This window comes from Capricornis sumatraensis, chromosome 1 (genome assembly GCF_032405125.1).
Source record: "Capricornis sumatraensis isolate serow.1 chromosome 1, serow.2, whole genome shotgun sequence".
In the NCBI taxonomy this organism is placed as follows: Eukaryota; Metazoa; Chordata; class Mammalia; order Artiodactyla; family Bovidae; genus Capricornis; species Capricornis sumatraensis.
The window spans coordinates 56168333-56184069 of NC_091069.1; the positions used below are offsets into that span (position 1 = coordinate 56168333).

The 15737-nt window shown below is 39.2% G+C and overlaps 1 protein-coding gene, 1 non-coding gene and 1 pseudogene across 2 annotated transcripts in view; all 3 read right to left on the bottom strand.

The window, feature by feature from the left end:
• SUCLG1 (succinate-CoA ligase GDP/ADP-forming subunit alpha) overlaps positions 1-15737 on the bottom strand; it is a 35972-nt gene that overhangs the window by 5161 nt on the left and 15074 nt on the right. Inside the window, exons 4-7 of the mRNA XM_068977455.1 lie at positions 13034-13246; positions 12838-12895; positions 5052-5135; positions 2804-2955 (exon numbers count right to left, since the gene is read on the bottom strand). Coding sequence (XP_068833556.1) covers positions 2804-2955; positions 5052-5135; positions 12838-12895; positions 13034-13246 — 507 coding nt within the window. The remainder of the gene's footprint in view (positions 1-2803; positions 2956-5051; positions 5136-12837; positions 12896-13033; positions 13247-15737) is intronic.
• LOC138090500 (ribosomal biogenesis factor-like) lies at positions 5400-7680 on the bottom strand (annotated as a pseudogene).
• TRNAC-ACA (transfer RNA cysteine (anticodon ACA)) lies at positions 10693-10764 on the bottom strand. The gene has a single exon. It is a non-coding gene; the product is annotated as a tRNA-Cys (tRNA).

Here is a 15737-nt window from a genome sequence, read left to right on the forward strand (position 1 = left end):
ACACAGTCCTCGCAGGACACAAGATTACTGAGTGTTCACTCTGTGTCAGGTACCATGCTAAGCGTTTAGTATGTTACCTGCACTGTTCAACCTAGAAGCTTGTACACAGTAGGTCCTCAGTAAAATTTAGCTCCATGAGACCAATCAGTAATAGGAAAACATGGCAAATGAAACAAAATGTAAAGTTTAGCTTTTCCCATCAAGGGATTTGTGTATTCTAAACACATTTTAAAATTCATTTTAACATAGTGTACAGTTGGCCCTCCATTATCCACGAGGTCTGAACACTGGAGAATTCAACCAACCGCACAAAGAAAACGTCTGGTGGGGCAGGGGAGGAATCCCAGAAAGTTTCAAAGAGCGAAATTTAAATCTGCCAAACTAACAACCGTGTACACAGCATTTACATTTTATTAGGTATTGTAGGTAATCCAGAGATGATTTACAGTATAGAGGAGGGTATATGTAGGTTATATGCAAATTCTATACTGTTTACTCCAGTCTCCTACTAATTTACCTACTCTTTCACTTATTCACCATTATTGCCTCCTAATACGCCAGAGGACTGGGCTGGGCAGCAAGGCTATAGCAGTTGTTTGCTGTCCACAAGAGCAAGAGTCAGGTGTTCAGCATGCCTTGCAGAAGGAACAAGCGAAGGCAAGCAAGGATGAAAACAAGCAGCACATGGATCTGAAAAGGAGTGTCAGGGTAGCGTGTAGGGAGCTGGAAAGCCACGCTAAGTCTGCCCTTTATCCCACACGGATGGCAAACAGCAGGTTGGCCAGGCGGGAGGGAAAGGAGCAGAGATATCAGGAAAAAAAATTACTGAGATGGGCCAGGTGAGATAAGATAAGAGGCTGAACTGGAGCAGAGGGTCTAATTACAGATGATGATACTTTATATCTCCACAAACTACTAAGATCTCAGAGACAGATCTCAGTAACTGAGGGGAAGCAAGAGCTGCGAGAGAAATAAAAGATGGCTTTTATTTCTGCATGAAGTACAATGTTGTTTATACACCATGATCAGTTACACTTAGGGGATAAGCACAAAGGGTAAATCTGGGAAAGGATAAAGACGAGAAGGGCCAGCAGGATGAATGGAGGCCACTGCTGACTTCAGCCAAAGCAGTGCCAGCATGGAGAGCAGACCCCACAGCAGCCCAGCAGAAGTGCTTACCACATGCCCGGGGCAGCTCTGCGCCATGTGTCTCCACAGCCCTATGACAGCACCAAGGGAAGCTCTATTGTATCCCTATTTAGCCAGTGAGGAAACTGAGGCACAGTGAAGTTAAGGAACATGCCCAAGGTCACAGAGCTTCTAAGTGGCAGACAAAACCTAATTGCTGAGGATTAGGGAGTGAATAGAAAATAAAGAAAGAGATCCAGAGAGTAAAGTAAAAGCATCAGTCGCTCTGTCATGTCCGGCTCTTTGCAACCCCATGGACTGTAGCCCACTAGGCCTCCTCATCCATGTAATTCTCCAGGCGAGAATACTGGTGTGGGTAGCCATTCCTTTCTCCGGAGGATCTTCCCGACCCAGGGATTGAACCCGGGTCTCCTACACTACAGGCAAATTCTTTTCCATCTGAACCACCAGGAAAGTTCATCAGAATAAGAGGAACTCTTAAAATTACCACTGAAGAAAAACACATAGATTAAAAAGAGCCTTTGAAAATTCCTTCAATTACATATAAATATGGAGAAGGAAATGGCAACCTGCTCCAGTATTCTTGCCTGGAAAACTCCATGGACAAAGGAGACTGGTTGGGGGGCTATAGTCCATGGGGTTGCAAAGCGTCAGACACGACTGAGCGACTAAACAGCAATACCTAAATATGCATCATTTTGCACAGGCTATTCTGCAGGTGATATCATCTTTTCCTTTAACTCTCCAGTACTCATTTTCTGTGGCATTTAATTTTGACACACTTACTCTCAATCTCTTTCATAAGCATAGACACAAGTTCTCTCTGCCCTCTTGCCCGGCCCCCTGAAGATTCCCCTTCACTCTTCACTCATTCGTCAGTGTCAGGGACACCCTGGAAACCATCTGCATCCAGGCTTTGGCCACAGTAATTCAGAGCACACAAGCTCAATGTTGTGGGGAGGGGACTGCTGGGCACCAAGCTGCTTCTGTCTTTACTATGCCCCCCGCTCTCTTCCTACCACCCTCCTTTACCCCAGAAACAGAGCTTAATTCCCTTGAGTTAAATGAAATTATGATACAACACCACACTATTCTTTTTTGTTTAATTCAAAGGGAGAGGCAACAAGGAAAGCCTTCATAGGACAGTCAATAAAGCTTCTCCACTTGACCTTTGAAGCAAAGTGCTACTCTATAAGGAAAGACTGAAGCTAGAAGGAGACAAGATTCTGGAAAAGGTATAAAGGACAGGATCACTAGACAGCCAGCCTTGACGAAGAGAAAGGACACACATCCCCTGAGGTCGGAAGAAAGGACATCAATGGCAGGTGAAAATGGACATGCGCAGGTCAAGTGAGAGCTTTCTGGCTGATGGCCTGAAAGTTCTGTTTAGCAGACGACCTACCAGGAAATAAAAGGAGATGCCTGGAGGGAGGATTCATCAGAAAAGAGCATCAAGGGAAATGGGGAGGAGAATCAACCCAGAAAGAGTCCCACATTCCCTGAGTGGTCAGTGTTCCAGGCTCAGCTCAGTAAGATTTAATTTTACCTTTCATGTTTGCTTAAAAAATTCATCCTTAAACAAAAACAACTTCTAAAGCAAACCTGTGATATTATTCAAGAGCAAAGAGCTGTATCCTTCCACAGCCAAACTTACTGAATTATGTTGCTTCAAAAATTCTGCAGCATTTTCTTCGGCATTACCACCAATTTCACCAATCAATATGATGCCTTCTGTGGCCGGATCATTCAGAAAGATTTCAAGGCAGTCTGTAAAGTCTGTTCCATTGAAAGGATCGCCTCCAATGCCTGGAAAAGTCAAGAATATCAACACCCTCTGAAAATTAAGTCAGGAAATATTGTTTCAACAGGTTTCTTATTTTGCATATGCCCTTCTTACAAATATTTTTAAATGCGTCATCACTCTTGCATGTAACATTTAAAAAATCATAAAATGCTAGACTTATTTCTGCTTTTAATATTTTACATGAATATTAAATGGTGGTTGGGTCTTGTTAGTCACAAAAAGCCATCTTTTTCTTTGGCTCCTTATCAAGACTCTTCCCTCCCCCGCAAATTACTCCTACATAGCTCTTTAATAATGAGCACTTTATATAGTTTCCCTAATTAGAAGAACGTTACTTTTGAAAACACATTAGCTTTTTCAGGAATACAGTTACTCTTTAGTAAGTTATAACTTTTAACCACTGACTTCTGGTGAGTAGCTCAGTATCAGTACTTTGTATATAATAGGCAATTAATTCTGAAATTAAAAATAATTATACTACTTAATATTATAATCAAAAAGTTCCCTTTATCATCTCCTAGCACAAAAGGTTAATGAAGTATCTTGATTAGCTCAGGGGGGGTGGGTGTGGGGTGTGTGTGTGTGTGTGTGTGTGTGTGTGTGTGTGTGTGTGTGCGTGCGTGCATCTGTATGCTAGTGGGTGTGGGGTGTGTGTGTGTGTGTGTGTGTGTGTGTGTGTGTGTGCGTGCGTGCGTGCATCTGTATGCTATTACCCTCACAGTTTGTTGTGATTTATTATTGCTCACATGAACCGCAAAACTTACTACCATATTGGAGACTTAATGCCATATTAGAAATACTGGATATTTGTATTTCTTCTACAGCAAAAAAAGAAAAAAAAAATTTATTTGCACTAAGTAACTATCTGATGAGGGACACTGCCGAGGAACCACTCACAAGTTAAGACACATGCCCCGGCAGTGGGTGGGGTAGGTGTCTTGATCCCTCTTCCCTCTAACCTGGAGTGGGAGATGACAGAGACCACACACAGGGGCTCTACCACAAACACACGGCTTTTTAGCACAAGTACTTAGATCGGATTCAAGTCAGGATTCCCTCCACTGGGGGCCACTTTCTAAATTTTTAAGTTATAAACTTACTGAAGGCAGGACTGGCTTCCTACCCTTGAAGGCATGGCTCAGGACTGAAGCTGAGGAAGGGGAGCAGCATCGACTGAGTTTAAACCACGTGTCAGGTCTGTGCCTTAGCACACATCAGACCTGCCATTTCCTAACCATTATACTCTCTGTGCGAGGGAAATTACTACTCTCAATCTACAGATTAAAAACAGAGGCTAGAGAAGATGGAACTGGCCACTCTATGACAAAACCTTTTATGTTCTATCACGTTAAGTTATCTTGTCTTAAAGATTGTGCTTTTGCACGTAGAAAAGCTCATTTAATGTTTAATACTGATTTTATCAATTTGAGTCAATAAAAATACTCCAGGGTTATATTTCATAATTTTTTTGATCCACAAAAGCTGCCTTTGAAAAGCTTTTAAAAGATGGTCTAAAAACATGAAGGAATTGTTATAAAAATGAGAAATTTGCCTGGCTTTTGGCAAAAAATATCAAAATTATTTTAAAATGTAAAAACTCTTTTGTAAATGGGAGGCAGTATGATGGGGCAAAGAGAGAGGGTCCAGGGAACTCAACCCTCCTCCATCCACCAATGAAGTTACCACAGGACTCTGTGCCAGCTCAGTGGTGCCTCACAGAGTCGCCCTTAAAGAGTGAGACAGTGATTGGCAAAGAATTCGTAGCTGTGAAGCACTGAGTGACAGCTGGCGATGATAACACAGTGCCAAAGCCCTATCTTGAAGGGCCACTGCTTCACAACAAGCAAAGTGAGTCCTGTTCTCAGGGACTACACCCCAGGATGTTTGTTCTGAAACATAGGAGTTAAATCCTGGACAGTGAATCTTGAAAATGTTAACAGCCAGCTTCATGTATAAGCAAATTAAACTCAAGATCATAACAGCTTTTTCATAAAATGACATCAAAATCTCTCACAAATAGTCAAACCAATAATTATTATTACATTTATTCAGTGAAGACACTGAACTCCGATAAAACGAGTTTAGAAAAAGTCCTCACCAACACACAAAGACTGCCCCAATCCAACTTGTGTTGTCTGGTGAACCGCTTCGTAAGTCAGGGTGCCGGATCTAGACACGATACCTTAAAGAAGGAGAACTCAGAAATATTAAAGAGTGCTCATGTGACTCTCATATAGTAAAATAAACCACAAACACATGTATATAAACCATTCCACAATTTGTCCTCCAAACACACACCACCGTCAGGTCATGGAATAAGGAGAAAAGGCCTAAATTACAGCAGGGAGGTTTTAAAAGTTAGAAAAAGAAAGGATTTTATTAGTTAGGGTTTTTTTAATATATAAAACATTTAATTTATTGGGTTTTTTGGTGCATCACCAGTGTATTACAACTGAGCCACTAGTTTTGTAGCCTCATCAACATTAACTGTGGTTTCTTGACACTGCTGAGAAATCAACTCTTTCTTCAGAGGTTCAGTGGAAAGGCTTTTTGGGAAGTTTGCAAGTCCCTTCTGTATATTTACAAGAGTTTCATTCACTCTTTTAACTTCTTAATCATTCACAATGTTTATCTTCTTAAGATTAGTGGTAACTGGTTTCACTTTATTTTTGAACCCTAAAGTTTTTTGGCTGGCTGGCTACATGGAATACATTCCTGGACTTCTGCCCTTTTAGTTTGTTCCTGGTGGTTGTCCTTCACCAGGCCTCCAAGACCCTTATGCAGCTTCTCAAGTTCCAGGTAACGCCATCTGCATGCATGAGATCCAGCTAGTTAGGGTTGTTTTATTTCTACAAAAGCAGTTAAGAGATACCTGAAGTCTTCTACAAAAAATGCCCTTCTGGTGCAGACAAAGTAAAATGGAACAATAGATCTATATAAAGGTCCACATGGAAAAAAGAAGGCATAAATTTCAGGTATTCAGTTCAGTTCAGTTCAGTCGCTCAGTCGTGTCTGACTCTTCGCGACCCCATGAATCGCAGCACGCCAGGCCTCCCTGTCCATCACCAACTCCCAGAGTTTACTCAAACTTATGTCCATCAAGTCGGTGATGCCATCCAGCCATCTCATCCTCTGTCGTCCTCCCTTCTCCTCCTGCCCCCAATCCCTCCCAGCATCAGGGTCTTTTCCAATGAGTCAAATCTTCGCATGAGGTGGCCAAAGTATTTCAAGTATTAACCTTTGGTTAAGAGCCTCGGTTTCAAAAAATAAATTCATAGTTAGGCTTCCTGTCTCCTGACCACACAAGATTCCTCAAGTCAGAACCCTGCTTTCCTACACTGATCAGTAGAGACCACCAATGCTGTTGGAGATTCTGCAGTGATTATCTTTTCTGTTGGACTTGTAACTTCCAGGGGTTAGTAAATGGGACTGTTTTCCCCACCCTCGAGTTCCCCATATAGAGTACAGTTCAGGCACAAAAGGAATTCAGTAAATATGTACCAAATAGATCAAAACTGAAAATTGATGGAGTACAATCACCCTCTTCAACAAAATCTAACTGGAGATAGTTTTAAGACCAATCACTATTTGGACCCTATCTCACGACAAATGACAGCCAATAACACCATACCCCATGTGTCTCATTCATCAGTTTTTCCCTACTCTCAAGAGCTTCCTGTCTATAACCTCTCTCTCCAACATGAGAGACCTTTCATAAATGAGAAGGGTAGGTAGGCAACACCTATGTACATTTGGTGCATTTAGCTTTTAAATCAAAGACAAGTAACTTAGTCGTATTTCTTCATATGTAATTACCTAGTCTCCTTTACATTCCTACTTGATTCTCACGATAGAATCATGTTCCTGTTCATGCAACACCCTAGATTACTGGGAAGCACAACTATGTTATCTATTCTAGCCTTTTGATGGTCAGTATAATAATCAGTGAATAGCAGCACTAGGATTTTACCATTCTTTTAAGGGGATTTCATCTAAAATGAAAGTGATATATAATTTATATACATATAAAAATGACATATAATTTATATAAATGCAAAGTACACACATTTAAGGTAATGAAAGCAATGTTTTTAGGGTAGATTACTCCTGCCATCCTTGAAGTATATATATATAGTAAAAGAGACTATCACTTAAAAATATCTACCATAGGGATACTTCTGCTTCCAAAAAGCAGAGGTATTTTCCTGTATTCTTTCTGCTAAATGCAAGTAAAAGTCCTGGACACTACATATAAAACAAATACAAGAAATCTCTGAAAGTTAGATAGAAGGTAGAGTCCTAGAGACCTTGAGACTCGAGTAGAACAATGAAGTGTTTCCGAGTTTCCTTTTGCCTCATGTGTCCCAGATACAAAGATAAAGAAGCCCGCATCCTAGAAACACATAAAGGCACAGAAATCCCCATCCAAACAGCAGCTTTCTTTAGCAAAAGAACCAAGGACAGTCTAGCAAAGCAGAAAACGTTCAGACAATAGCCACTCCATGCCGACTGTGCACCACAGAAAACCTGTGGCTCTCCCTCGACTCCCATAAGCAAAGGCCAACAAAGAAACCCAGACTTTCCATTTGCAAGGCTGAGATGAGGCACCCTGGCAGCACGCCCACCAGCACGTACAGAACCAGACTTTCACCTACACAGGCTGGTACTGAGTCCCGCCCCACCCCCACGGTGCCAGTGGGAACCAGCTGAGAAGCATGGATGTCCATCCTCATCTGGCAGCAGTGAGGCCTCTCCATTTCCTGGGATCAGGAAAGGCCTAGAGGAAAATCAGGGCTTTCACTACTGCCCAGCACTCTTGCCTGGAAAATCCCATGGACAGAGGAGCCTGGCAGGCTGCAGTTCATGGGGTGGCTAAGAGTCGGACACGACTGAGCGACTTCACTTTCACTTTTCACTTTCATGCATTGGAGAAGGAAATGGCAACCCACTCCAGTATTCTTGCTGGAGAATCCCAGGGACGGGGGAGCCTGATGGGCTGCCATCTACGGGGTCGCACAGAGTCGGACACGACTGAAGTGACTTAGCAGCAGTAGCAGCGGCAATAACAATTCCATCCTCACTAGTGTCAGGGGAGACAAAGTAAGGAGCTGGCTGTTATCCCCAGTGAATAGAAGCCCACTCACTCGAACGATAGAGGGAAGAAGGGAACTTGGACTTCTACCTCCACCTGACAGGAACAAGGTACCTCCCCCACATTCCCTGCTGAAGCAGTATGAATTAAGTCAGCTAAAACAGAAGGTTCACATAAACCTAGACCTCATAATACAATAGCCCACACTTTCAGGTTTCAACCAAAGATCATCTGACCTACCAAAAATCAGGAAGATCTCAAACTGAATTAAAAAACAACAACAACAAAAAATAATCAATAGATGCTAATCATAAAATGAGGGGAAGTTAGAATTATCTGACAAGAAATTTGAAGAAGTCATGATAAAACACTTTCAATAATTATGAACATGCTTGAAATAAATAAAAAAATAGAAGCTTTATCAAAGAAATATGAAGGAAGCCTCACTTTAAAAAAAATAAAGAAAAAGAAGATATAGAGGGACCAAATGGAAATTTTAGAACTGAAAAATACTATAACCAAAGCTAAAAGCTCAGTGGATGAGTTAAATAGCATAATGGAGAGCAGAGAGGAAAAAAATCAGTGAAATGAAAGATAAAACAATGGAAATTACCCCACCTGAATGGCAGAAAGAACAGACTAGGAAAAAACAATGAGCAGAACCTCAGGGACCTATGGAACTGTAACAAAAGATTGAATATTCCTGTATCACAGTCCTGGAAGGAGAGAAAAAAGAACATGGGGCTGAAACAGTGCTCAAAGAAATAATGTTTTACCAAATTCAATATTTCATGAAACTTAAATCTACATGTGAGAAAGTGAGCAAACTAAAAACAGGATAAATCCAAAGAAATTCACACCAAAACTTCTAATATACTTCAGAAAATCAAAGACTCCCCCCTCAAAAAAAAAAAAATCTTAAAAGCAGCAAGTGAAAAATAACACCTTCCTATACATGAAAAAACAACTCAAATGATATCAGTTTTCTCATCAGAACCCATGGAATCAAGAAACGGGTCAACATTTTTTAACTGCTAAAAGAACTGTCAACCCTAAATCCTGTACCCAGTGTTGTTAGTCTTTATGAAAGAAGGGGAAATAAAAACATTTTCAAATGAGGGAAAAGTAAAGAATTTGTTGCCAACAGTTCCATCATAAAAGAATGGCTAATATATTAATAAGGTCTCTGGAAAGAAGAGAAATGATATAAGAAGGAACCCTGGAGCCTCAAGAACGAAGAACACAATAACAAGCAAAACATGGCTAGTTAAAAAGACTTTCTCTTGAGTGTCCTAAAAGGAAGAAATAAAACTATCCCTACCTGTAGATAACATGGGTTGTCTAACACAGAAAATGCTAAATATCTACCAAGAAACCCCTAAGGTCTACAGCAATATGGCAAGATGTAAGATAAACAAAATTAGTTGTATTTCTGTACATTAGCCACAGGCACATGGACACCAGAATTAAAATACCATAAAATTTACAACAGTTTTCAATAAAAAGAAATACCTAGTGTAAATCTAACAAAACACACAGTGGACTTTTATGTTAAAAACTATACAATGCCCATGAAAGAAATCAAAGGCAATCTTAGTAAATGAAGATATACTGCATTCATGGACTGGAATATTCAACAGAGTAAACGTGTCTATTCACCTGAGACTGACATACAGATTTAACACAATTTACATAAAAATCCCGACAATAATTTCTGTAGATAGAGACAAGATTACCTTGAAATTATATGAAAAAGTAAACTAGAAAAGGCTAAAATAATTTTTAAAAGAGTGAAGTACAAAAAAGCAATCCATCCAATTTTAAGAGTTATTATTTCAACATAGTATTAAAGTTGTGCAGTACTGATGAAACCCAGAAATAGATCAACACAAATAAGATGTTTACTGACAAAAATACAAAAGCAATTCAATGAAAGAAAGATGATCTTTTTAATAAATGGTGCTGAAGCAACTAAACACATATAGACAAAAAGAATTTTGATCTAATCTCATGCCTAGAAAAATCATTTGAATTGGACTATGGGATTTAAGTGTAAAACTACAAAACTTTCAGGAATTCACTGGCAGTCCAGTGGTTAGGACTCTGCAGTCTCACTGCTGAGGGCCTGGGTTCAATCCCTAGTCTGGGAACTATTAATAAAATCCCACAAGCTGCTGTGCAGCACAGGCAAGCAAATAAAAATACATAAAACTATAAAACTTTCAGGAAAAAATAGGTACTTAAGGCTAAGTAAAGAGTTATTAGACTTGAGGTCAAAAGCATGTTTCACAAAAGAAAAAAGTCAGTAAGTAAGAGTTCATCAAAATGAAAATACTTTTACTCTCCGAAAGATCCCGTTAAAAGCATGAAAACACAAGCTACGGATGGGGAGAAAATATTTGCAAGCCACATATCCAACAAAGTACTAGTATCTAGAACATAGAAAGAACTCTCAAAACTCAACAGTAACCAATTAGACCAGGGGCAAAAAAACACAAAGAAACATTTCACTGAAGAAGATATAGTGAAGTGGCTCAGTCTTGCCTGCCTCTTTGCAACCCCATGGACTGTAGCCTACCAGGTTCCTCCGTCCATAGGATTTTCCAGGCAAGAATACTGAAGTGGGTTGCCATTTCCTTCTCCAGATCTTCCCGACCAGGGATTGAACCTGGGTCTCCTGCATTGTAGGCAGACACTTTACCGTCTGAGCCACCAGGGAAGAAGATATACAGATGACAAACAAATACCCGAAAAAATGTTCAGTACCGTTAGCCATTAGGGGAATGTACATTAAAACCACCATGAGGTATCACTGAACACTTATCAGAATGCCTAATATAAAAACAGTGACTATAAATGCTGGCACAGATACAGAAAAACTGGATCACAGGTACACTGGTGATGGAAAGGAAAAACAGTATAGCCATGATGGGTAATAATTTGGCAGTTTCTTAAATAACACACAACTGTTACCCAACCCAGCAACTGCACTCCTGGGCATTCATCCCAAAGAAATGAAGATTTTTTTGTGTTATATAAAAAATTATACACAAATGTTTATAACAGACTTACTTTTAATAGCCCCAAACTGGAAACAATCCCAGCATCTTTCAACACGTAATTGGTTCAACAAACATCTGTACCCTAGACTACTACTCAGTCATAAAAAGCAATGAACTACTGATACAATAATCTGAATGAATCTCCAGAGAATTATACCGAGTATAAACAGCCAGTCTCCAAAGGCTACATACTATATGCTCTCATTTATATAGCATTCCTGAAATTTAAAAAATTTAGAAAAAAAAATAAGAGGATTATTAGTTTCCAAGGATTGAAAAGGGAGTAGGAGTAGGAAGGAAGTGGATGTAGCTATAAAATGTTAAGATGAGGGATTCCTGTAGTGATGGAAAAATTCCCTATGTCTGTCATAATGTCAATATACTAATTGTGACACGGCGTTATCATTTTGTAAGACGTTATCATTGGGGGACAGTGAATAAAGGGTACACAGAGATCTGTCTGTATTATGATTACATGTGAATTTATAATTATCTAAATATAAAAAGTTTAAAATAAAAATTTTAAAAAGATGTAGGAGTCTAGTATGTCACAAGAGGTTGACAGTAAAAATTCTAACATAAATACAAAAATACTGCACCATTAAATATCAATTTGGAATCTAATCACTTTCTACAATTATACTCAATTAGCTTTAGCTGTTATACAATTTTAGTTATCATTAACACAAACTAGAAAGCCACTATATTATTGCACTGCTATTATATTACATGATGTCCCAATCAGAAATACCCAAGGGACTGAAAATTCCTTCCTTTTCCTAAACACTTAGCTTAAGGACTGGAAGCTAATGAGGCTTCTGAGAATATTAGTACTGGTATCAAAATAGGAATAGTTAGTACCAAAAAAGTCATCTTTTCTCCATTACCTCCTTGAAAATCTTGTAGTGTCAAAAAAAAAAAAAGAAAATCTTGTAGTGTCGTGTATTTCTTTCAGGTGAAAATTTTTTTTAAGTCCTTTAAGTTAAAGGCAGTCTCCCAGAGGATTTCCTCATCAATGTGTTATGGCCATCTTGAGGACCAAGGTCGAAAGAACTTTCCTAAACTTCTCTTAGTTGTTTTTGAGGTCTATGGGCCCCTCAGAAAGCAGGGTAGTGATCAGAAAGGCAACTCGGCACAGGACCCATAAAGCCTAAGTACAGAGTGACTGGAACATTCATACATTGATAGTGGGAGTTTAGAACACAGTCTCTTTGCAGATCTATTTGGTAACTTCTTATAAAGCTGAACATACCTTGACCCTATGACTTAGCAATTCTACCTATAGGCACTGTACCCAAAAGAAAGGAAAACGTATCCACAAAAAGGCCTGTACACAAAAGTTTACTTTAACCTTATTCATAATGACTCAAACCTAGAAATAACAGAAATGTTCATCAATGGGAGAATGGACAAATTGTGATATAATCACTCAATAAAATATTACTAAGTGATAAAATTATGGATACATGCAAATACATGGAAGAATCCATAGTGTGCTTGAGAAGAAAAAGAATCTTTTTAAAAGACCCAAAAATATCTTGATTCTGTAGAATTAGTGTTCCTCAAACATTAATTCAGGACACAGAATCAATTCACTATAAAACTTTCAAGGTAAACTTAAAATTGAATGAATTAAAATGAATTTGATTTGTACCATCAAATCTCTTTGTGAGTTTTGAGCATAGGGGCAAGAAATTTTGTTTTTTAATCTATAAGAAATACATACTCACCGACTCTTCCTTTCTTGTGAATATGGCCAGGCATGATGCCAATTTTGCATTCTCCAGGCTAAAGGAAAGTAATTGACAGTATCAGAAAAGTGAAAAAAAAATTTTAACTCTGAGATCATACACACAAATATACTTGGACTGACTCACAGTTAGCCTTCAGAGGCTAAATCGGGCTCGTTTCGTTCTGTACACTCACATTGATGACTCCAGGGCAGTTCGGCCCGACCAGCCTGGTCTTTCCCTGGCGCAGCAGTTTGTGCTTGACCCGCACCATGTCCTGCTGTGGGATACCTTCAGTGATGCACACGACCAGGGGCACTTCCGCCTCGATAGCTTCATCAATGGCAGCAGCAGCAAAGGGAGGAGGGACATAAATGACAGATGCTGTTGCCCCAGTCTGTTCTTTGGCCTGAAACATTAATACAAAGCACTTTACTATAGGTTCAGTCAGACACTTTGTAAGACAAACTCAATACCATGGTTTTAATGATATCACGGGATCAAGAAAGGACATCACCAGGAGACACTCGATGTCTTCATTCTTCCCATTAACCAGTTCACTCTGCTGTCAGAAAACAGCAGAGTTAAGTGCGGCCTCCTCTCTGCCCCAATGGGACACCCCTTGAAAACGGAAGGTTCTGTGACCTCCCCTTCCTTCAGGCGATGTGACAGCGTGTCAGCACACATGAACGCACTGACTGGCGTTCAGGTCCCCTCATTCCCAGGCCACGCTTATTTCTGTTCTTCTGCAAGGCACTTATTCAGTACGAAAGGCCCTGCATCTCCTCAGGAGAAAAGGACTAGTGAGCCCCAAACCTTGGAACTCAGCTCTCAAACATGTTTTTAAAAATATTATCAAACCATGGAACTCCTATGGTGGTTAAGAATCTGCCTTCCAATGCAGGGGACTCGGGTTCAATCCCTGGTCAGAGAACTAAGATCACACATGCCACGGGGCTAGAACTAAGCCCATATGCTGCACCTCTGAGCCCATGCACCAAAACCACAGAGTCCGCAGGCTGCGACTAAGACCCAATGCAGCCAAAACAGATAAAATTTTTTTAATTAAAAAAATAAAAATAGATCAAAGAATAAATATTATCAAGAGGAAGCAAAATGAAGTGGTTTTATTCCCAGCTGCAAATTTTTACTCTAATGCATGCTGACTAGAAATAAACTAAAATACACATGTATAAATAGCCACAGAACAAGAATCGGTCATATAAGTTTAAGAGTCTACGCTACCTCGCCCCTCACACTGCAAGGCACTCAAAGACGACCAATGTGACCACTGTTCTCTCTATGATCTTCTATATATTTCATACATGTATCAATACAGATGTAGCCTTCCACCCACTTGCACATGTGGCCGTGACTCTTCTCCTATAACGGAAGCTCCTTGAAGACAGAGACGGTCAGTGTCTCTGACTCTCCAAGAGAGGCAGCACCTATTGTGAGAGGCCCTGAGAAAGACTATGTAACCCTGCCTGCTTACTACCCCATCTACAAATCAAGATGTAGAGACCAAGAAATATTAAATAACTTGCATGAGGTCACAGAGCTCGGAAGTGGCAAAGTCAAGATTCAAACCTAAGTATATCTGATTCCACAGCGTCAGTTCTTTTCAGCTACAGCAGGCTACCTCCCTATAAATGTCAAAATGTAGCTTAATTAAGATATAAATCAAAACATTTTAGAAGGCCGTGCCATGAGATTTTAAATGGATACAAATACCAAGTTACAGAACGTACAGGTACAGCTGGAAGGGGCAGAAGTAACAGATAGCGTCTTTGAGAATCATCCCAAACTGATTGCCCATGTTCCCAGAGGCCGAGGAGCTTTCTCTACCGCATCCCTAATAAAGAGAGGCATCTTGACAGTGAGAGATGAACAAGTCAAAGCATGCCGACTTGCTGAGGGTTAAAAATAATTGAAATCAATGTTTTAAAAACTATGTTCAAGATGATAACAGGGAAGTGGGGACCAAAGGAAAAAACTAGGTTAGAACCAACAGAAATGACATCATAGATGTGCAGGTATTTTATGGAAAATATATCCCCTGGGTTCCTACCTCTTAAGGATACAAAGACTTTCAGAAGCTGGACTATGACCACAGGGTCTATGTCCGCAAGTAATACTACATGAAAGGTAACCATTCCACTCAGAAATCTCTTTGTAAGAGCAGAACAGGTGAGAAATAAATAGCATCTGTCAAAGAACTTACATTATCTTCCAAAAGCCATATCTATTTGTATCAAATGAATAATAAATAAACTGCTAGGAATAAAAACTTTTTTTAAAAGGAAAGCAAAAAAAAGGCTCATGACACAAGTCAAATTTAACTAGGAAGTTTTAAAAAATGCAAAGCAAAACTTTAAATGATTATTCTACAGAATTTATGAATTTTTTACTCTCTAAAATATGATACTTAAAACACACATACACATATATAAATACCCTATTTTCAAGTTTAAAGTAAAATTCCAAATTTGAATATTTGTTTTATCCTTTATCTTAATTTACATTAAAAATTCAAATTACCTCAATTTGAAGTTAGTATTCCAAAAAGAGAGTAAATCTATACATTTGTACTTTAAAAAAAAGAAAGTCTTTAAAACATGCCTTAAAAGTATATTTAAGAAGAAGGGGAGTGCTACATTTTTATTTTTTAACCTCAATACATCAATCCAAAGTACTAAGTTTATTTCTTTGATTTTTTAAAAATTAAATAGCCAAGAATATATACTATGGCTTCTTTCATAATACTATTATTTTTTATATATTCATGTAAGTGTAGAAAGAGAATGAAAGAGTATACACTGAGCTGAAATAAGTTCTCTATGAAGGCAAAATCCAAGAAGTGGAAAACACCATATAAAACAACTGTACATACCTTCATA